Source organism: Pelodiscus sinensis, chromosome 16 (genome assembly GCF_052426305.1).
Source record: "Pelodiscus sinensis isolate ZL-2025 chromosome 16, ASM5242630v1, whole genome shotgun sequence".
NCBI classification, from domain to species: domain Eukaryota; kingdom Metazoa; phylum Chordata; order Testudines; family Trionychidae; genus Pelodiscus; species Pelodiscus sinensis.
In genome coordinates, this window is record NC_143067.1 from 19,382,897 (window position 1) to 19,406,444 (window position 23,548).

The 23,548-nt window shown below is 40.8% G+C and overlaps 1 protein-coding gene across 1 annotated transcript in view; it reads right to left on the minus strand.

The window, feature by feature from the left end:
* The window catches only part of NR3C1 (nuclear receptor subfamily 3 group C member 1), a 164,952-nt gene extending 142,061 nt beyond the window's left edge, over positions 1-22,891 (minus strand). Inside the window, exons 1-2 of the mRNA XM_075900312.2 lie at positions 22,300-22,891; positions 18,745-19,915 (exon numbers count right to left, since the gene is read on the minus strand). Of these exons, the coding sequence (XP_075756427.1) occupies positions 18,745-19,901 (1,157 nt within the window). The 5' untranslated portion in view covers positions 19,902-19,915; positions 22,300-22,891. The remainder of the gene's footprint in view (positions 1-18,744; positions 19,916-22,299) is intronic.
* Between the last annotated feature and the right edge of the window lie 657 nt (positions 22,892-23,548).

The window sequence follows — 23,548 nt, forward strand, 5'->3', positions numbered from 1 at the left end:
CACTGGTATAGTAAATTGTCCAATATGAAATCAGGCACTGTTTCTAGTTCAAGTCTACATTATTTAACCTTCTCCCTCAGCAGTGAAATCCTAACCCCACTGAAATCAATCCACCAATTACTTTAGAGGGGCCAATATTTCACTCCAGATTTGTTTTTCTATTTACTTCTTTAAAAAGAATAAAACTAAACGGTGTTTTCAACCTATATCCGTATGGCACAACAATAAACTGTACACTTACAATGGTCACTGTCTTGCAACTGATTGGTACTCCCCTGTTCTGAATTCGATATTCATGAAAACTGGAGCTTAACGAAACAGAATGTATACTTATATTTTTAAGTCAATCTTCCTTCCACCTCCCAATCTCCCATGTTGAAAAAGTTTAAAACAGAGAAATTTAGTTAAAACACACAGTCTTTAACTGAATCTATTTTTACAAATAAATTTTACATTTTCCTTTGAGGTCTCAAAAGTTGAAAAAGGTTTCTTTTGATAAAAGACACAAAAATCACAGCTACAGGTTTTAAAAAATAAAGATACATTTTAATATCACTGAATTTATAGCAGCTTGTTGCACTTAAATTCTCATGCATGTTAACATTTAATGTTTCAGCATCCCATTAATTTAAAAGTGAGATCTTGATAAACGCTGGTTGACTTTGGAGATGTAACATGCAATACCAACAACCAAGAATGTCATAATTTGACAGAAATCTTCAATTAAGAGTTTAAATTAGTATTTAAAGTTTTTTTCTATTTCTGGATTTTCATGTGAACTGCAGTGAATGCGGCATATGAACTTGTGACAGTGATCCTCTGGTTACTACTACATGCTATCTACAAGACATATTAGTCAGATAAATATTAGTATCCCGAGCCTGTGTTCCAGTTCCAGTAGAAATGAAAGAATCCCACAAACTCTTGTGTTAAAGTTAGACCAAATAGATGTCCCTTGGCAGTACTCCCCCCCCCCTTTTTTTTAAATCAAGGCAGGATACGTGCAACATTGGACCTTCCACAGAAAAGACCAAGAAATGGGAAAAAATTCTAGAAGACTGAGTGAGAGAAGGAGAAATAAATGCTGCTATAACTAAGCAATATTTTAGAAATCACTCACCACAACAGGGGTTTCTTACACATTTGTTTAATGGGTATATAGAAATATATAAACACCACTGGTGAGATACATATAATAGAGAACAGAAACGTAAGAAATGTATCTATCAAAACAGACAACCTCCCCTGTCTTCAGTGCATTAATCCATCTCCTCAGAACTACCATTTTAATTTGAAAAATCAACCATTGTGATTTATCTATATAGCACACTCTGTACATACTAGCTAGGATTCTAATTGTGCTGACTTACTTGTCATTCAAGAGAAGTTGACACGAAATTAATGTCTTGACATTCCTGCTACAATGAGAACTTGAAGACAACTACTAACAGAATTTAAATCTTCTGTCATGCTAGATATTCCACCTCAGTTGGGGTTAAGAATATTCAAGCACAATATCTGTATTACTCCCAGAACTCAAACATTCATAACTGTATTAATTCCTGAAATAAATATGAATATACATAAACCCATATTGTACTATAAATGGATTTCACATTAAAGAATGTTAGAAAACCTGTGCTATGAAAACCATTAAAACAACCCACATATTCAGCCATAAAGTAGCTTAGTACTTTGGGGTGCATCAGAATTTCAGGTCTGATGTATGCACTGTCAAGATTTGGGAGACAAAGGCTGGAAAACCAAAAAGGCAAACTCTCTCGATATGCTATACAATGTAAAGGAAGTTCTGATTCTATCTTGTAACGAGTTTTGTGTGTGGGAACTCCACCAATTATGGAACATAGCTATACCTCCTCCTTGCAAGTCAACAAGTAGTTTTATTCACCCAGAAATGAGGGATTTTCAAACCCAACCTTATACTCATGCTGTGGCTGGTGTTTTCTTCTTTAGCTAGTAATAAACCCATTTCAGAACACCATAACTAAATACTGGACAACCTTTCTAAATGAGCGCACACCAGAAAAATCCAAATATACCGTCATACTAGGTTTTTTTTTCTGCTTTGGCTTCACTCACCTGGAACACAGGTTACATCTAGCAAAGCCCACAAATCCCAAGTGAGACTACAATATTCAAAAAATTAGACCAAGTTTCCATGGATTATCACCTCCAAGATTCTGCGTATAAGGCAGCCTGGCAAAAATCTCATACTGCATAGGAAATTATCATTGCTCATTGCTTTGATAGAATGTGGCTCGACTATCAGTGATTTGAAGAGAGACCTTTGGCTATGAACACTTTTTTTTTTAATTTACCATATTACTGGCTGAGAAATCCTTTGATTTTGTTTGGCAACCCTTTTTAGAATTTAAAGGAGACGAAGGAGAGGGATTCAAAATGAGAAGAAAAATAGCCAGTGGAGTATTAAAATTAAGGCATGGGACTGGTATAAGAACTTGCAAGCAGGCCTATCACCGCACAAACAAACCTAACAATAGGCTCCTGAACATATTTGAAATATTAAGAGGATTATTTAAATTGAATTTGGGGAAGTTCTCTTTCGGGGTACTTTTTTTATTTCTCAAGTTGAGCCATATCCTATTTCTCAAGTACTGAAATTCTTTCAGAAAGAGTTTGAGAGAAGCGCATCACTTCTTGCATTATGATTGTTAGAGGTTAGCTGTGGTATATATAGGGAATCTATTGATAGGTTCTGAGGCAACCCTCCTGCCATACAGCTCCTAGCTACCCGCTGCCTGCACCCTGAGCTGTTTTTAAAATTTTTGAGCTGAGTCAGCCCTCTGAGTTATATTGTTTGATTGCCTACTTCCACAACCCAGAGAGGCTGGGTGGCCTGTTGAGGTGCCTGCTCTGCAGAGCTGGCCTGACCTCCACCAGCTCTTGCCCCACAAAACAGAAGTCAAACTACGCCCATCCCCAACAGCCATCCCCCAGATCTGGATCCCAACCCTGATCCTGTTGAGCCTCAGAGTCTATACAGCATATTGAGGTAGCCCTCAGCAAGAGAAAAATTCAGAACCCCTGTATTAAATTACATTTCTGCATGTCCCATACTTGCAACAAGTCCAATAACTAAATCAGGGGTGGGGAACCTTTTTTCGGTCAGGGGCCGCTAATCTAAAGAAAAATCAGTCGGGGGCCGCACACAAGTGAGAAGCCCCTGACTGAGAAGATACTCCCCACATTCCCCTTGCACACCAGAGCAGGGGCAGATGACCGTTTTGCGGGGCCTCAGGCAACATAATTCTGCAGGCCCCCCCCCTTTGCCACGGCGCATGCGCAGCAACGCCATGCGCATGCGCGGGGCTTTCTGAAGCGCGGGGCCTGGGGCGGCCGCCCCGTTCGCCCTACCCTATATCCGCCCCTGCACCAGAGCCTAGGGGAGCCCAGGCGAGTAGATTGTGTTCTCCAGTCCTGCAGGTGGGTGGCAGGGGGGCTGAAGTGCCAGCCTGAAGTTCCCCATCCCTGATTTAAATAATCAGAAGGCTAGTTCAATATCTCTCCAACTCGACCATTACCCATCAGTTAGGCTGAAAAAGTGTCTTGATGAATGACAATACTAGATATATCTCCTGAAAGAAGACATTATATATTGGTACACTGGTGGTATTGAGAAACATGAGAAGGCTCCAATGTGTGATGAAATGGAGTAAAGATAGAATTAAGCTCTGCAGCATTCCACACAAAGATTTTAGGTAGAGAGAAGACATTATCCAGCAAGACATGTGGAATTTGCCCAAGAGAAAATGAATATGACGTACAACATCCAATCCTGATAAATCTTGAAAGCAAATTAGGTGCACTCCGTATGAGACACTGGAGTGAATACTGGGGTGAGGTCTGATATACCCAACTGTCTAAACATTGATACTCAACCTCTTCCCATAATGATAAAAAGATCCACCCCCAATGCCAAAGATGCTGAATGGCAGCTCCCAGACTGTACAAAGAGGGCTGGACGGCTGAAATTCTCCTTATCTGACAATGAACATACTAGAAATATCGAAGTCAGAGAGTATTAACAGCTGATTTTATAATCATGACAAAGACGACTAGGGTCAAATAAGTTACAAAAGCACAGAATTAAGTGCTTTTCTTTGAGGGGGATGGGAGTAATTATAGAAGAACAGCCATACTGGGTTAGAACAACAGTCAGTCAAGCCCAGTGTCCTGTCTTCTGAGCGTGACCAGTGCCAAAAACATCAAAGGGAATGAACAAAACTGGGCAACTGTGAGTGATCCATTCCGTGTCACCAAGTCTCAGCTTCTGGCAATCAGAATGCAAGGAACACCCAGAGCATGGGGTTGAGTTCCTACCACCTTGGCTAAAACCACTGGTGGACCTATCCTACATAAACTTATCTAATTATTTTTAAAGCCCACTTATACTTTTGGCCTTCACAACATCCCCTGGCAATGAGTTCCACTGATGGACTGTGCATTGTGGGAAGAAGTACTTCCTTATATTTGTTTCATGACATAACATCTGGTTCTTGTATTAAATGAATACTTCCTTATTCATTTTCTGCACCCAATCATGATATTACAGACTTCTACCATATCTCCCCTTTGTTATCTCTTTTCTATGCTGAACACTCCCAGTCTTTTCTATGCTGAACACTTCTCAAACGGAAACTGTTCCACACCTTTAGTCATTTGTGTTCCCCTTTTCTATACTTTTTCAAATTCTAGAATCTCTTTCTTGTGACAGGGCAATCTCTTTGTAAGTTTTACAGTCACCTTTGGACTTAACTATCTTGAATTATTTTGTATCATCTGCAAATTTTGCCCCCTCACTATTCACCCACTTTTCCAGATCATTTACAAATTTATTGAACAGCATAGCTCCCAATACAGATCTTTGGGGGACCTCACTGTTTAAATTGTGTCTCACTTGCTGAGGCACACAGGTAAAGGAGCCCTTTGTTGATATTTTGGCAACACAGACAGAAATATATTTCAGGAACCAACTTATCAATAACAGATTCTGTTTCACTATGCAAAATCTTGTGAATCTAACAATTCCTTAAATGAAATGAAGTGGTGAAAGATGTTAACTAAATCTCCATTACTGTCGTGAGAATCACCTCCCCCTTCATAACTAACTTCTTTACCAACTAACATCAGTTACAAGCAGCATAAGTCACTTAGGGGCATGTCTACATTACAAACTTAAGTTGACCTATGTCAACCCCTCCTCCTGTCCATGGTGAGCATTCTCACATGGAGTGTTTCCACTGATTTAAGAGGGGAAGCATGGGGCACTCAGTGTCCACGCTCTCAGCTCTGCATGTAACTCCCTACCAACAATCGGGCTGTCACTGAGGCTCTCAGCTCACAAAGATCTGCCACCTAAACTCCAGGTGAAGAGTTCCTCACCAACAGCCCCCTTAGGCTCTGGATGCAGGCCTTTGTGGGGATAGCCAGGCTTTTGGTGGGAAGCAAGAAACAGGGAGCCTGAGCGGCAGCGCATCCAGCAACAGGGAGCACTTCCACTCGCCCATGGGTGGCAGCCCGAGCTGTGAGCCAGGCTTTTTTGTCAATTTCATGGCTTCCGCACCAGCTACCAAACTGAAAAAAAATGACAGCCAACAGCCAATATAAGTAACACAGTGTCTACATGGACATTGTGTTACCCTGACTACACTGATATAAGCCCTAAACTTTTTGTGGAGCTGGAGTTATGTTGGTGTAGTAGTGCACTTATGTTGGTAGAGGCAAAGCTGCAGTCAGACACTAACATAAGGCCGATTACATCAACTCAATTCTGTAAGATAGAATTGTACCTACTCTTGGACAGTATTTATGCATGTTAAATATTTCACCAGGAAAAAAATCATTAAGTGGAACATCTGGTTTCCAAAAGCAAAACAAGAGCAAGGCAATAATATCCATCCCTAGGCAAATATGTAACACAAAAGAAAAAATAACCAGGGCTGTTGCAAGTGTTAAACCTACTTTCTATAGCACAGTGTTGGTTTCAAGATATGATGAGAGTTTTCCATATGTGCTTCACAATTTCAGCTAACACATGAGAAATCATGTTGTGGACAAGTGACCATTTGAAAAGCTTTCACATCTTGGTGACCAAATGAACTTTTACGTTTTTAAATCCAAAACCCTTAGCGTTTAAGGCTACGTCTAGACTACAAGCCTCTTTCGAAGGTATCTTTCGAAAAAGCCTCTTTTGAAAAAGCCTCTTTCAAAAAAGAGCATCTAGACTACAATCAGTACTTTCAAAAACACAAGCCGCTTTTTTGAAAGAGAGCACCCAGGCAGTCTCGATGCTCTCTTCTGAAAAAGCACAGTTTGCATTACATAGCACCTTTTCTCAAAAGGGCACTTGTGAAAAAAGGCATTATTCCTCGTAAAACGAGGTTTTCCATGGCTGAAAAACCTGCCACGTTCTTTCGATTTACTTTCGATTTACTGCGGAAGCAGTCTAGATGTAGGGGAAGTTTTTTCAAAAAAAGGCCACTTTTTTTTAAAAAAAAACAATCCTGTAATCTAGACACACCCTAAGTTCCGTTTCTATTTTTGCCACTAAGGGTACAACTGCAAACATTATTTTTAACAGTCATGAATTAACAGTTTGACCGATGGAGAGTTACCTTACCCATCCAGTATTTTATTAGCCATAGCCAAACAAAGAACAAGAATTCAAAACATTTGTTTTTGAAAAAGTGTCTCATTACTATTTAAAAAGTTGGAATCAAGAGCAAACTCTATAACAAGTTTGGAATTCAAAACTTGGATCAGGATTCAGAGTTATGTTTTTAAACTAACACACTTATACTGATGGGCCCTTTTCCTTCCCCGTGTAAAATGACTTCTACTTTTACTAGCTAAATAATTTTAATGTCACTAATTTTAATTTTTCTTCAAGACAAACCCATATTTAACATATGTGAAAGACATTAGCCAAAATGTATTCATTGCAATTCCTTGTGGGCTTTATCTTGATGAAAAATTATTTAAAGCAGTACTGTACTGAAGGAAAAAGGGTGAAGAACTTAGACAAACAGCACAAGAACTACATAATTTTTTAATTTAACATTCATTAGAGATGGTCCACTGGTGTTATTTGCCATTGAATAAAACTATCAGAGACAGTGATTCTGTCCTATAATAACAGAAATACTATATAGTCTACGCTAGAACATTTCATATTAACTGACAAACAAAAGAGATGACTACTATCCACTCCCAAATGTGTCGTTTTCCTTTCCACTATGTTGAAGAGATGATAGTTTTATTTTCCTCTGTACATGTCACTCATTAGCTTTAATGTACATGTTCCTTCTAAATTACTCCCTGTAAACAATAAATTAAAAAACAGATGTCATATTCCCTTCTCTGAAAGAGTTATCCTATGCCATCATTAATTTAAAATAATAGCCAAAAAAACAAGTAGGGCTACTTTTCTATATTTTTAGTCTTCTGTCCTTGTACCCCACTCTGTCTTGCTTAAAACCTCAACAGAAAACTGTAATTATAAATGCTGCACATCAGAGACACACTGTTTTGTACAGTGATAAGAACACTGCTGGAACTAAAGATACAGTAATACACAAACATCAGAAGGAACAGTAACTCCTGTCATATGCAAGACAAGTCTTAGACTAAAAGATAAACAGATATATTTTAGATTACTTATGGCGCTTAGACTACAGGTTAAGGTAAATTCCCGTCTTATTTCTGAGGCTGCCAGCACATTATTTGGCCCCTAGAGTAAGTCACAACAACTTTAATATTGCGCCCAGCTCCAATGGCTCCAAAGGAGCCACCCTAACAACTATCACTGAAGCGCAACTTATTCTAGCCACAAACCCTGCAGCAGGTGCACCGACATATCCCTTATCCCAGAAGTACCAGAAGGAAATCTAGTTCAGACAGGCATGCCAGTGTTATGACATCTGGGGATTCCCCAAGAACTAAGATATGCAACTTTGGTGATCCTCTGCACAGACGATCACAAAGGAACAATACTGAGAGCCAGGATCTGGTGTGTAGCCTTGAAAATCCAGTGAAAGATACCTCAGAATATAAGTCCTACCTACTTTCAAAACAAAATACTGTTTGTATATTCGTGAGTAATTTTATAAAAAGCCAGATTTCACCACTTTTACACACATTTGGTAATATCTTTCTTCTGAGACTATTCGCAGAATAAGATACTAGTCAACATGGCAGAATCTGGCCCAAATTACTCCAGTATAAAATATATGAATGCTATGGACTGAACAGATTCAAATCCATGTTCACTGTCTACAAGTTAACAGCACATTCCATATTTTTCTAAATAAACGCAATACCTTTAATTCTGCTTGTTACAAGTTTTATGGTGCATAATATTAGTCAACACCACCAAAACTAGTTTTAAACCCTTGTTTTTAGGTGGTTTTAAATGTTTTTTTTTAAATAGGTGAATCCAAATACAATCACTCTGCTCAATTTCCAGGTAAGATTGGAAGTCAAAATAAAACCACATGGTAAATACCCTAATATTTATTTTTAAATTAAATGGTATTGTATCAGATGAGGCAAATTTGAAAAAATTCCCTAGACTTCTAAATATTATCCTGTGAAAAAGCAAGGGTATGTCTACACTACAGCGCTAATTCGAACTAAGCTAATTCGAATTAGCGCAGCTAGACCTAAAAACTAGTTTGAATTAGCGTTTTGCTAATTTGAACTAGCATGTCCACATTGAGTGGACCCTGAACAGAGGTTAAGGATGGCCAGAAGCAGTGCAGGCAGGGCATCAGATGAGGACTTAGAGCGTGGAGCTGCTGTCTCAGGCTAGCCGAGGGCTGTGCTTAAAGGGACCCAACCCCCACCCCGGACAGACAGTTCTCAGGGGTGTCCCACTTGCAAAGCAGTCCTGGCTTGGATTGCCCGGAGCACCCACACTGGGCACATCACAGCACTCGGCCATCAGACCGGCTGCACTTGCCGCAGGCTGCCATCTGGGGGGAGGGGACAACTGGGGGGCTGCAGGAGAGCTTCCACCCCCAGAAGCCCGCAGAGCCAGCCCAGTCCTCCCCATCGGGGGCTCGTACCCCATTCCTCCATCACCTCCTTCCACGTACCCCTCCCTAGCCCCCCTTCCTGATGTACAAAATAAAGGACAATTGTGTTCAAAAATAGAATCTCTCTTTATTGAACAAAACTGGGGGAGACTGGGAAAACGAGGTGGGAGAGGGGAAGAGAGAGGGTGGGAGAGGGGAGGGTAACTACAATGATGAGGGGTTTGGAACAGGTCCCATATGAAGAGAGGCTAAAGAGACTGAGACTTTTCTGTTTACAAAAGAAGAGATGGAGGGGGGATATGATAGAGGTCTAATAAAAGCACGAGTGGGGTGGATACAGAAAAGTTCTTCATTAGTTCCCATAATAGAAGGACTAGAGGACACCAAAGGAAAGGAATGGGTAGCAGGGTTCAAACTAATAACAGAAAGTTCTTCTTCACAAAGCAAATAGTCAACCTGTGGAACTCCTTGCTGCAGGAGGCTGTGAAGGCTACAACTAGAACAGAGTTTAAAGGGAAGTGAGATTAATTCATGGAGGTTGGGTCCATGGAGTGGTATTAGCCAGAGGGTAGGAGTGGTGTCCCTGCCCAAGGTTTGTGGAAGGCTGGAGAGGGATGGCACGAGACAAATGGCTTGGTCACTGTCGTCGGTCCATCCCCTCCAGGGTCCCTAGGGTTGGCCGCTGTCGGCAGACAGGCTACTGGGCTAGATGGACCTTTGGTCTGACCCAGTACGGCCATTCTAAGCTCAGGGTCGGGGTCTCAGTGGACCACCTTGATTTTCATGCAAACCTGCTCCTGGGTGGCCGCTTTCCTGTGCCTAGTGTGGAGGTCGTGGATGAGGTCCACGATGTTTGCACTGGACCAGGTGGGTGCCCGCCTCTTGCGGTCCTGGGCAAGCTCCTGGGAGCCGCCAGCCTGGTCCTGGGAAGAGGGGGAGGGCTGGGGGGCATCGGGTGGCTGGCTCGAGCCGTGCCAGGTGCAGGGTCTGCTGGCTGGGTGCTGGCAGGCTTGCACCTGGCATGGGCACCGTAGCCAGCCCGTGCCCCTTTAAGGGGTCCGGGGCCGGAAGGGGGGCAATAGAGTTTCCCTGGTGTTGGCCAGAGTGGCCACCAGGGAAAGCTGGGGAGGGTTAGCCTCCCACTAGTTCGAATTAAGGGGCTACTAGTCCTCGTGGAATGAGGTTTACCTAATTCGAACTAGCGGAGCGCTAGTGTAGCGCCTATCAAAGTTAATTCGAACTAACGTCCGTTAGTTCGAATTAACTTTGTAGTGTAGACATACCCTAAGAGAGGACTTTGTAATTCATACAAAAAACGATTACTTAAGAATTTTAGATGTAAACTTTGTAATTCTGCTGCAAAAAGCACTAGCACTAAAAAATTGAAAACTTACTTTTGATTAAACTTAAGTAAAGGAAAATAAAATTACAATTTTTTAGAAATCCACACCATACCTAAAGAATACACATGAAACTTAGAAGAAAAGTAGAAATGAAAGCTTGTCTGCATTCAATAAACAGTTAAACTGCACAGTATAAAGACAGTATTATTTAATGCAGAACTTTTATATGCTGTTGTAATTGCTGCTTCACCCAGCTGACTTATGAAAAACTATACAAGTAAATAGGATTTGTTTAAACTGTAGTTTTATGGCTATCCCCAGCTGAAGAGTAAAATTAAGCTGTAAAAGTTCAATCTACTGTTTTTAAAAATAGCTGAAGTATAAACACCACAGCATGCAAAAAAAACCTAAATTGTTTTCTATAATTAAAATTGGGCTTAAACAAAGAAAATTGTACTGAAAATCATATGAAATATAACATATTTAATCAGACCTACACAGCTTTTCATATAAACCTACTCAGCTCTCCTAGTATAACTGGACATATCAAGCACAGGGAGCTAAAAATGGATTTAATCTTGCATAACTGATCATTTAATGTACATGATCAGAGTTTCATAATACTTTAAGTCACAATGCTATAAAAAATTCCTGATACAATCCCTTTTTGGTAAAAAAAGTCACAGTATCTTTTAAAACTAGAAATACAAATACACTATATCCTCCATACTCTGGATGTCCCTAGTTTGGGAACACCTGTGGTACAGACCTGGGCAGGAATAGATGGAAGTTCTCTCTGTGCTGCCGTTCACCCTCTCCTCAAGACGGGGAAACAGCGGCATAGCAACACGCTCTGCTGGAGGCTTTTCCCCAATGCTCCCATAGCAGCAAGGGGTGTGAGTGTGTGTGCACGCCTGGGAGCGATGGGGGACATGGAGCACCAGGTAAACGCCCTACGCTCATCCCCTCACTGTCTCCCTGGCCGGGCAAAATCTTTAATCCAGAAAACCCTGCTAACCCAGGATTGCAGGATTAAAGAGATTCAAGTGTATAATTTTATTCCACAAATTCATATAATCAAGACAAACATTGTAGATGTCCTAAACAGTGCAGTAAATCTATCCTTTCAACAAATTTACCTCTGCATAAAAGGATCATACATTTCAGTAACATTATCAGTTACGCATTTTAAAGGCTACACTCACACACACTCACACTTGTATAATCCATGTAAGTCTCTGTGCAAGTTTACTTTAATTTTTCATTCAAAAATCCCAGAATCTATGAGGCTACTGACATAAAGATCACTACAAATTAACTCTGACACAGTGGGGTGCATGCAGTACTTTCTATGAGAACATGGTGAGTTTTGTGCTTAGATCCTATGGTGGATCACATTTTCCATTATCAACTCACTGTACATGCTTGGATTTTTATATACTGTAAGTTATCTAAATAGAATGCTGAAAACCCAGTGAGCCACCAAACACTTTAGTTAAAGATGTTTTTAGGTCTCTCTTCAGCACTAATTACTCTAAAAGCCCCTCTCATATTGTGAAACTGAATTTCCTGAAACAATTAGCTTTGAAGAGTCAGGCAGAACTTAGGCACCAAAAAGACAGACAGCAGTTGATGGATGTAATAGGAGAGAGAGAGAAAGTTCATTTGAGAAGACTTGCTAGAGATAAACATGAGAATGGATTTTTTTTTAATTAAAGAGATCCCAATTTCTTTTCTTACCAAAAGTCAGGTGACTCGACTCTCTCCCAGTTACTCCTTTCTCTTGCTAATATCTACAAGTATGTATGTTTGTTTTTGGAGACACCTTTTGACTACAACTGACCAGACAAACTGTCCCTAATGGAAAGCACAGTTCCACTTCATCCTTCTTTGATTATGGTCTTTGGCCTCTTCTTCTCCTTTACCTTTCTCCTCTCCCCTCCCCTAAAGTCTTCCAGCACTGGATGTATCAGCAGATCCAAGGCATAACTACAGAAGCACTACCAATATTAGGACTATTACATTAACATTGCCTGCAAGGCTAAAATTATAAATTTCTAGCTTCAGGCCTACTAGATAGGATGAAATATACTGTGTTGTTGTTTTCTCTCACCCTCCTAACACATACATACTGTGCCACACAGAGACAAGTCTCCTGCATCTGAAAGGAATGAAACAGTTGTGTAGTGGATTAAATAGTAATATTGTCAATGTAATGACTTTGTAAGTTAACTTCTTATTGGGGGAGATGAGATATACAAAGTATATGTTGAAAGTTGTGCAACAAGTTTCACTGCTATTTATGGCATATATTTGAGCCAGTGATATACCACACAAACATGTCAAATTATTCAGTGAAGTTACTTGAAAAACATATTTAGTGAATACTATTCACCCAACCATGTTTAATAGATTTCCTCCCAATTTCACTCTACTTTTTCTGTAAGAGAACAAGGTGCATCTTCTCTATTATTTATATCCATTTCCATTCTTTTACAGTTGATTTTTCCACTTTAGTCTGATTTTTTATTCTTCTTTCCCAGCTAATAGCTACAGCTCATCTTTCTTGATGCTCAGAATTTTTAAAAGCCACAAAATAGTGGAAATGAGGGGAGATTAATTAGAAGGCGACTTTTCAGCTTGAAAAAGAGATGTCTAAGAGATTATGTTAGAGATCTATGAAATCATGATAGGTATGGTGAAAGTAAATAAGGAAGTGTTATTTTACTCCTTCACATAACACTAGAACAAATGACATTAACAGGCAGCAGATTTAAAATGAACAAAAGGAAGTATTTCTTCACACAACACACAGTCAACCTGTGGAACTCTTTGCCAGAAGGTGGTGTGAAGGACCAATACTATAAGGTAAAAAAAAAAAATAACAAGAAATTCATGAAAGATATGTCCATTAAGGTCTATAAGCCACGATAGCCTATGTTTGCCATAAATTGGCAATGGGTGACAGGGAATGGTTCACTTGATTACTTGTTTTGTTCATCTTCTCTGAAGCAGCTGGTACTGGTTGCTGGTACTGATCAGAAGACAGGATACTAGGCTATATGAACATTTGGTCTGACCCAGTATGGTCATTCTTAGGACTCCTGTCAGTTTTACTGCCGTCAGCGAGCCTTCTCAACATCAGTAGTTGAAAAGCTGCTGTGCTACAGCTTGGAAAGCTTTGCTTCTGCTTAAGGATGTTAAATTGTGGGTAATCAGCTAATTGAGTAGTCAATAAGGGGGAGAACTACAGAGCCACAACCAGGAGCTAACCCCACTACAGCTATGCATTTTAAATGTATTAAGAGCCTGGTAGCTCTTAATACATTTAAAAGGCAGAGGCATAGCTGGTGGACCAGGTGAGCTGGGAATCTGCTGGTTGCTGGCTTTCTCCTGGTCCCCGGTTTGCCCTCCCCCTGCTGGGCCTCTGCTTTTTAAATGCATTAAGAGCCACCATGCTCTTAATACATTTAAAACACACAGGCACAGGGGGGGGTGACCAGGAGCAAGCTGGGACAGCTAATTCCTGGCTTGCTTCCAGTCTCCCCTGCTGCACCTCTGCGCATGGCTCTTAATATATTTAAAAAGCAGAGGCACTGCGGAGCTGGGGGGAGACTGGGACTCTGCCTCCTTTTCCCCCCAGAGATGGTGAGGGGGAGGGGCAGGGGAAACAGCTTTTAAGCTTGCTCCCCCCCAACACCAGCTCTGGCTCTTTGATAGAGGCAGAAAGGGTGGGGGGAGGGGAGCAACTAGTCAAGTCACTACTCAACTACCCGATATGCTTATCAAATAGTCAACTGGTCTCTTACATCTGTGCTGCTGCTGCTCAAAGGAGAAAATTGTCTGTAAACTTAGGAATCCAACACTGCATTAGTTACACCATTGCACATTTGGAAGGTTATTTTCATAACAATAAGGGCTACAAAAAATTATATTCTGCAGAAAATTGACATTATTCACCTTCGAAAGCTTTATATTCTCCACAGGCAAAAGGACTTTTCCATATCCTGATTATCACTTATCCCTTGTAAGACAATATGCTATGCTATACTAAGAAGTTGAAATAATTTAAAAATTGCACTGCATCAGTTCAAGACTACAAGCTTAGTGACCATGTCAACATTAAGTGTTTTCTTTAAATGATATGATTAAATACCATGATCTGACCAAAAGAGAAGCTTGCCTTGCCATATATGTTAGTCAATACTTAATTGATAAGTAATACCAAAATCAAAGAGGATGTGTCTACACAAGGCCTTATGCCAGCATAACCCTTTCAACAAAGAGTTTGTCTGCTGGTTTAGGAACACTACCTCTCCAAAATGACATTATGCCAACAGAATCGTTCTTCTGTCAGTAGAGCTGTAATCACACGGGGGTTGATGTCAGCACTATGGTGGTGTGGTCTTTTTACACAAACTCTGACTGAAAGAGAGAAGTTTTAAGTGTAGACCAAGCCATGGAGTAAAACACTAACAAAGCATTTTTGTTGGAATGTAACTTTAGAAATTCTCCTCCAATGCATCAACATAGTAAGCACAGCCAAAATCTCAATCTGGATCTAAAGGAATCAGTTTCATAAGAAATAAGAATAATAAAGGCTCCTTGGCAACTGTTATTTCTGTGGCAGGTGACCAACCACACCAGTTTGGTTTTGGTTGTCTTTTTTTTTTTAAACTTCGGCAAGTCTTGTCTATAAAGTATCAATTTTAAACCATCAAAAGCTAGGACAATACACCTATTAGAACACTTTAACAGGATTTCTATTATTTTAATAGCAACTGTGCCTACAGTTCATTAGAGACTAAAGGACTATTTTGAAATACAAAACAGTTAGTCTCATTTTCAATTGAAAAATAGAGCAAAACACAAAACAACTGTATTGGATTCATAGTTTTAATTGTCTCTTTAAAATCAGACTTAAGAAAGCATTCTATCCTCACCTCCCCCTAAATACATCTGGAAGTTTGAGGTTTACTAACCAAAATCCAGCCATTGGTTTCAAAAATTCTTTTTCCTTTCTATGTCTTAATTAAATTCATTTGTGGGAAGATTCATCATCTCAAAGAATGCAGAAAGAAAGAGTTAATGACAGGTAATGAAGTCCTGTGGGAGATAGGCATGTCAGCACTTTTACGTAAACCATTTATCTTTTGTACAATGATATATTACCAGTTCTGTTCTAAAGATGTCATTGGTCAAGTCTAGTGCTTAGCTACAACCTTATAGCTTTTTATCTGGCATGATGGATTTTAAAAAAAATCAATCATTTAAAAACATACAACTGGATTTCTCATTAAATACAGGTTAATTTAACAACTATTTAAAATTAAATTTGAAAACTGATAACTTCTATTAAGGCCTGTTTCTATTTAATAATTCAAATTAAGTATAAAAATATGAAGGAGTAGGTTTTCTGACAACTTTTAAATCCAGTTCAGTGGTCTGACTTTAACTAGAGCTTGCGGAAATGCTTGATCAGTTTTTGAGAGCAATAGTCTCTTCTGCAGGTCCAGAGAGAATATTCAGTTTATTCATCTAGTTCATTTCAATGACTAGTCCATTCAAAGTTAAGAAACCAATTGGGTGTTGAAAAAGCAGAAAAAAATTGTTTTCCTCTTCGAAACTATGTATAAAAATTAGGTTTAAGAAGATGAGATCTATTAAGTCAAAAATCTTGAAGAACATGGTGATCAGAAACAATCAGTTCAGGTCACATACTACAAATCATGCTTGTTTTTAAATGCAAGACATGTTCTGGTAAACTTTTTTCTCATGTATGTATGAACACTTATGGGTTTTTTTAATCGAATAAAAAATGTAAATGCCAAAAATAGCATTTTAAATTGAATTTCTATCCATACTGTGCTCAATGCAAATCACAAGTAAACAAATTAATATTTTGCATTTTCTAACACAGAAATGTAAAAATTATGAAGCTGAATAAATGTCTTTCAAGATTTGTAAACTGCTTATTTGGATGATTATAACTTCTGTGATAGATCTGCATTCTCCTTGTTAGCAAAAAGAAGCACCAAATTTATGGTAAAGGCTACATTTCATTGCAAACAACATCTTTTAATGGTTACCAACTAAAAACTCTCTTTAGGCAAATAACTAGAAAGTAAATTTGATTTGTCCTTTTTACATGTGTTCTCTTTTTTTTCCATTATATCCCTTTGGTATATATGATCATGCCTATTTTCTTCCATAATTTGATCTGCGAAAGTGGGTCTGGCCCACGAAAGCTCATCACCTAATAAACCATCTTGTTAGTCTTTAAAGTGCTACATAGTCCTGTTTTTTGTTTCAGCTAGACTAGACTAACACAGCTTCATCTCTATAACTAGAAAGTACAAATTCAAATCACAGAAAACAATTAGTTATTTACATTGCTTTGATTTAGCTTAATCCACTCTGCAGTCTATGATGTGTCATCCTTCAAAGGGCTCCACTGGACCCTTAGATGGAGTTTTAATAGTGAAACAATATTTTCCAATTTTAACTTTTAAATACGTTCCTCAAGTCTGCCTCACTGTAGCAGCAGCAACAAATATGAAATAATGCTTTTCTTAGTTAATTTGGACTAAAGAGATTCTACACACAAACTACTAGAAAAATAACACTAAGGAGACTAATCTAGTGACAAAAATATAATGCATAAAATGGTGGTTATGTGAAATAAATACATCCAACTAATTAACTTCTCATAAACTTATTTAATACTTGTGACAACCAAAGTGTAGTCATCTTTAACTATATCATCTTGCAATATAAAAGTGATAAATATATATAAAATCCACTTTTTACACTGATCACCTTAAAATGCAACTTATGATTATTTTTACCATGCAAGGAATTAGAACAGATGTCTTAAAGACTACCACCACAAAATACTTTAAAGTTTTATATTATTTTCATAGAGCTAGCTGTATTTCCATTTTGACATAATTCTAGTAGTTCTGAAAAATTCCTAGGTTCTTTATACTAGAAATTGCTGTAAAACTTAAAAAAGAAAAAGACAATTATGATAAATATCCAATATTGGTAATGAATTCCAGAAACAAAGGATCACTTCCAGCATTGTTAGCTATGCATACTTGAACAAAAACAAAAAACTTCACTATAAGCAAATTATAATATGTATCACTTCAATGTGAATGGAAAAGGTCTTGAAAGCTGTATCGGCATGCCAGTAAGCTCTCCTGCCACAAACTTGTAAATAGCAGAAAATAATAGAGTAATAAAATAAAACATTCCAAAAAAGTAAAAAATATGGCTTTCTTCATAAAAAGTGTTTATGCAAAGCCAACAGCTGCAGATTTCTAAAACAAACTACAGAAAAATTCAGCAAAAGCTGACAATTCGTTGAGACAGATACCTAAAAAAAGTGTTCCTATCAATACATACTGTCTAAGAAATAAAGAACTATTGAAGCCATACTATTATTAGGTGTCTCTATTAAGCTTAGGTTGAGCACTTGGGGCATGAATGGGTGAGAGAGTGTGAGAGAGCAGCCATCCATTTCTATCTTATGTCTCTCATCCAGAAGTGGAAAGTATTATTTCCTTGCTATTAGAGACCTTAATTCAAGAAAACAATTTTAAAAATGGACATTCCAAAATAACTTTTCGAATGTTGGTATCAATTTTAGGAAAATAATTATTTTTATTTCAGAATCAAAATGTTCCGTTGTTTCAGTTCCAGTTAAATTTTGCAAATATTGGATTGTGAGATGCAGCTGAATCCTATCACAAATAATTGTATCTTTTATGTGTTACTATTAAACAAACTGCTAGAGATTTCATACTTGGAATCTTGTTGTCCTGTGTACGGTATCGTAAATACAACATCAAGGTAAACCTAGTTCAGCTTAAAATCTAACTCTACAAACTTCTCCATCAAGAAAATTATTTTTGTTCTGAACATTCAGAATAAAATTGAAAAGAAAAAAAAAGAGGGTAAAATTATTAAACCATTTAATTATTTAGAGTAAGTTAAATGGCTTTTGCATATGCTTACAAATTGGTATGAATCATTTTGTGCAGCAGATCTCTATTGAGTCTTCATATTTTCTCCTTAAGTCATCTATATTACAGCGTGCTTTTATAAACAGTATACCAGTAATTTTCTTACACCCATAGCCGAACAAATAAAATCACTTTTCTTTTATACTATGTATGTGAAGTCTGCTATAGAAACCATAGGTCACAAATGAGAGAAAAAAGATTACCAATTTTTCTTAAAAATCAGCACATATAAATTGCAATACTGAATAGCTATATCTACTATTTTAATAAAATTAAAAATAAAATTACTCTTACCTCAAGTAGCCATTAGAGAAAACAGGCCTGCCAGAAAAGTTCAGAGTTCCCAAGGGAGTCATATTGTCATCCCCAGATACTTGGCACCTATTCCAATTTTCTGAACCAGCAGGCAGAGATGGAATGACATTAAAAACTGGTTTCTGATCCTGCTGTTGTGAGAGAGATGCAGTATTCAAGTCATAATGATACAGTTGTCCTCCAGAAGTACTGACACCATGAACAGAAATGGCAGACATTTTATTACCCATTAGGTTTGACCCAGAAAAATTAGCTTGACAATAAACCGGGCCCATTTTCTCTTGCTTTATTACCCCAGGAGTGCAGAGTTCAATAAAGTCTTCCTTTTCTGTCTTCACCTGCGGCATCTGCATTTTGGGGCTGGGTAAAAGATCTCCATGCTCATTAATTTTAGGCTTAGTGTCTGGTAAGATGGGAGGCTTGCAATCTTCATTTGCATTTCCTTCCAAGAGAAACGATTCATCTGCTGTCATAGGAGACAACAAGTCCCCTTCATCTAGCAATGGGTCTAGTCTCCATGGGCTCCCATTTGGTTCCTTACCTGGCGAAACTGATGGCAATTCTAAATCCTGCAGAATATCAAAGGTACTTTGGTCTTCAGAAAACAACTTCAAGTTGCCACCATTAGTGCCAGCCTGGCCTAAAGGGAGATTGCTGTTAGCCATAATTGGAAAATCCCGCTCAAGAGGTACCCCAACAGATACTGTCCCCTTCGAACTGTCTGTCAGGCTAGCGGACTTGTTCAAGCTTGCAATGCTTTCTTCCAAGAGCCTGAAGTCTGTTTCCCCAGAAGAGATGCCAATTTGGCCCGGCTGTGGAAATCCAAGTTCGTTTCCCATCACTTTTGCATCTGTCTCCCCCATATACAGTCCCATGGAGAGCAACACTGCCTTGGAAAGATCCGGCTGAGGAGCATTGCTTACTAGTCCTTTTGAAAAGTCACCCAAAACAGGCTGCTGTTTAGAGTCTGACTGAGAAGATGTAGGCAGGGGAGATGTAGATGCAGGAGCCCTGACAGTAGCTCCACCCCTGAAGGTTGGATGAAAGTCCATCACAGTCCTTCCTTTGTCACGGAAGTGCACATTTTTCTCTGCTTCCTCTCCATCCAAGGAGCTTAGTGATTCTTTGGGGTCCATTATTTTAACACTGGCTATTAAAAGAAGACAGACAGTTACTTAGCACAGAGATAAAACACAAGAAACACAAATTAGCAGTATGGTGAAGCTAGTTTAGCCACAAAAGTCTGATTTTAAGACAGACACACATGTAACTATTTTTGCAGTCACTGAACAAATGTGATTGCTGGTAACCGTAACAGTCAAAAGCTTTTCTGAACTCTGGTTCAGAATGGTGAACGGAAGCAAAAGTACTTCCCCTCTCAATATTCATTTTTCACTATTCCACCTCTCACCTATTTGAAGGAGTATCTGATTAATAATGCCTTCAATTCACTAATTTACAATTGCTCAAATATTTTTTTATTAAAAAATTATTAGGCTTCACATGTATTTTTCTTCTATTACAACCTCCCTTTCCAAATCAGTCTCCTCTATAGGAGTTCAGATGTAACTGCTGGTATGGGTAGATGCAATGTTAGAATCCTCCAACCACTTTCTCCATTCCCTGCCTAGACATATAACTCAATGTTTTCCTACCGCTTTGACCTACCGTGACCTTTCTATATATATATATATAAATAAAATGGAAAGTTCACTAACTTCAGATCAGATGATCACTCTTCCTAAAGAATTCTAAAGTGTAACTTACATATCCTGAAATCTAAACACAAAATGGAAGCTAAAAAAAAAACCACACATCATTTCCTGGTCTTCCAATAAACATCTAAAGGGAAAATAAGGTCTTATTTTGATTCTGTACAACACTATGTAAAATTCAACCATGTGTACTGTCCTTTAAAATTTGTGCTTATGATCAGTTTCTGTGCTCTTTACTTAGGGTGTTGAAATAATCAGCATGGTATGGTTTCTTAAAATGTCCACAATAAACTTACATCTATCTTAATTTTAGACCCTCCACACTCTGCAGTCCATACCGATCAGGAAAATAAGCCACCCTGCTTCTGCTATGGCTGTATAAAGAAGTTCATGCTTTTCTTTCTGTACACAGAAAGTTCAGCCTTCAGTCAACAATCAATAGGAATCTGTATGTGCAACTATTTTTTCAAATGTCAACTTAACAAAATGCTGGTTAAAATGTAATCGTGTTGATACTCCTCCCTCCCCCCATCCCACCCTCAAGTTTAAAAGCGTGAACTTTCTTATGTCCAAATAAAGTTCACATAAAGCATTAAAAATAAGATTTAATATTGAACAGAAGAATCTTCTAGCTTCCCCTCCCCTCACAGTGTGTTCAGGTGAGACTACGTACGTATAGACACATACAAACGGTGCCTAATGTATTTTCACGCCTGTTTCCTGACAGCTGCCGTCAAACTCGAAACCAAAACAGCGTGTGCAAAATGGAAAAAAAGTCCTTCAGCAACATCCTCCCTTTTAAAAGTTACAAGCAACACTAAACTACTCCTCGGCCATTTAAAGTAGACGCCACAACATAAAGCGGGCCGGGAGGAGGTAGGTTCTAGTGGTCGTGGGAACAGAGGAGGTGGGGAAAGGGGAGCAGAAAAGAACTGGAGTTATTGCATGTGACAAGTTTGCAACAATCCAATATCATCACCCAACAAACTGTCCAAAATAACCCGCATGCAAAACAAAACAAAAATAAACCTCAACAGCAATTAGCTGCACCATTGATTTAACTGTGGGAAAAAAGGGGGATGTGCAAATACTTAGACACGAACTAAAATAAACCCCCTTTTACGAAGTGCAGTTTTCACAGGAGAAATGTGTCGAGACCTGTTGAGCTGTCTCCTGGCACGCCCACTTCTGCCAAATAACATCAGCTATTGCTACAAAAGTCGCCAACTCGAGCGCTTTCCAACCCCTCTTGGCTCTCCCATTTCTTTGCCCGCCCCCCAGAAAAAGACTAAGCAGCAGCCACGTTTGTTTGTCGACAGGGAACCCTTCATCGACCACAGGAACATCGGGCAGTACAAATAAGTCAATAAAGCCAAACAGATCGGAGGGGTTCACCCCCCCCCCCCCCCACACACACACGCACAATTTTCAGAGAGGAAATAATTTGCTCAAATACCAAACCAACTACTGCATTCACCACTTCGCCCCAAGAAGCATGTATCGGGTCTCAAAGGCGTGGGACCAGGCTCGGGCTTTGCACGGTTAAGTCCCCAACTCGTCCCACCTCCAGATGGACCGATGGCGATTTCCAGGACAGCGGCCCAAAGGAAAGGAACGGGTGCCCCGTCCCAGCCCGGCCCCACGCACAGTAGCGCCTCGCCTACGACAGACTCGGCGGGGGGGGCGCTGACGGCGCTACCCCTCTTTTCCCCCGAGGAAGCGACTCCCCACAGCCTCCAGAAAAGTTTGAGGGCTCACCCAACGGGAGCCCCCCCACCCCGCCTGCGGAGCTCGGAGTCCCCGGCCAAACTCCCCGTACCTTGTTCGGGAGGGGGGTCGCTGGAGCCACTAGCCACCCACGTCCATGGCTCCTGCAGCGGCAGCGAGCGGGAGGAATAAACAACTCGGCGTGCGGAAGGAGGCGCGGTGAGGGGCGAGCTGAGGAGGGGGGCGCCCCTGCGAACGGAGAGCCCGAAATCCCACCCGGCCGGAACAGCCCCCGAGGCTGCCCTGCCTCCCTCACAAGCTCCTCCCGCCTTCCGCGGCGGGCGCTGACGGCCTCCAGCAGGCTTCGCCCGCTCCAGTCTGCGCCTCGCACCCGGCTGAACCGTCCCCTCCTTGCCCCGGGCAGCCCGCGACTCCGGCGGCGCTCGGCCCCGCCACAAAATGGAGGACGGCGGCAGCAGCCTCCTCCTCCTCCTCCTCCTCCCAGACGCGCGGCGGGAGCGCTCCGGCAGGCGAGCGCTCGCTCGGCGGAGACAAGGCAGCCGCGCTTGCTCGCACGGCGCGGCGGGGGCCGAGTCGGTGGCGGACGAGGGGGAACGGTGCAACCTGTTGGCGGAGCCGCTCAACTGCAGCCCCAAAGCTGGGAGCGCCCGTGCCGCTTGGCTCGCTCCTTCCCCTGCCCGGCTCCCTCACCCCGGCCGCGGACTCTCCCTTCCCGCTGCTTCCCCAAGTTCCTTCTGCTTCCCCGGCCGCCGCCCCCTCCCTGCGCTTGGACGGGGCCTCCTCTGCCCGGCTGGGCTGGCGGGGGGAGGGCGCGGCTGAGGGGGCTCGGGCTAGGCAGGGCGGGGCTGGCCTTGCGCAGGACTCGGGCCGCTGGGCTGGTTCTCGGGACTGCCCCGTTTCTCTCCCTTGCCACTTTAGCGTTGAAAGGGGATGCGGGGGACCGAGAGGCTGGGGCCGGTTACGCGCTCTGGAGACCCGACCGCCAGAAGGAAGGTGGCAGCGACTCTGGGGAGCAGCAGAGACTCCCGTCCACCACTGAGGGAATTTGTGTGGCGGATCCCTGGCACTACCCACTTTTTTTGGGGGGGGGGACACACCGGAGAAAGGTGGAGAGGAAGGCTACAAGGGGCTAACTATACGCACATCCTTTTTTGCATCAGGGGAGGTTCACTTCTTTCTTTCCTTGTTACACCGATCTACGTTAGTTACGGGTTTCCAGCATGCCTGTCACCAGAGCAGCTGTAGAGTCCTGCTGTGGGGATACACAATTTGTATTCCCATCTAACCTGTGATCCACAGAAGTTATCCCCGGGTATCTGCAGATTTGTAGGGCTCTAGCT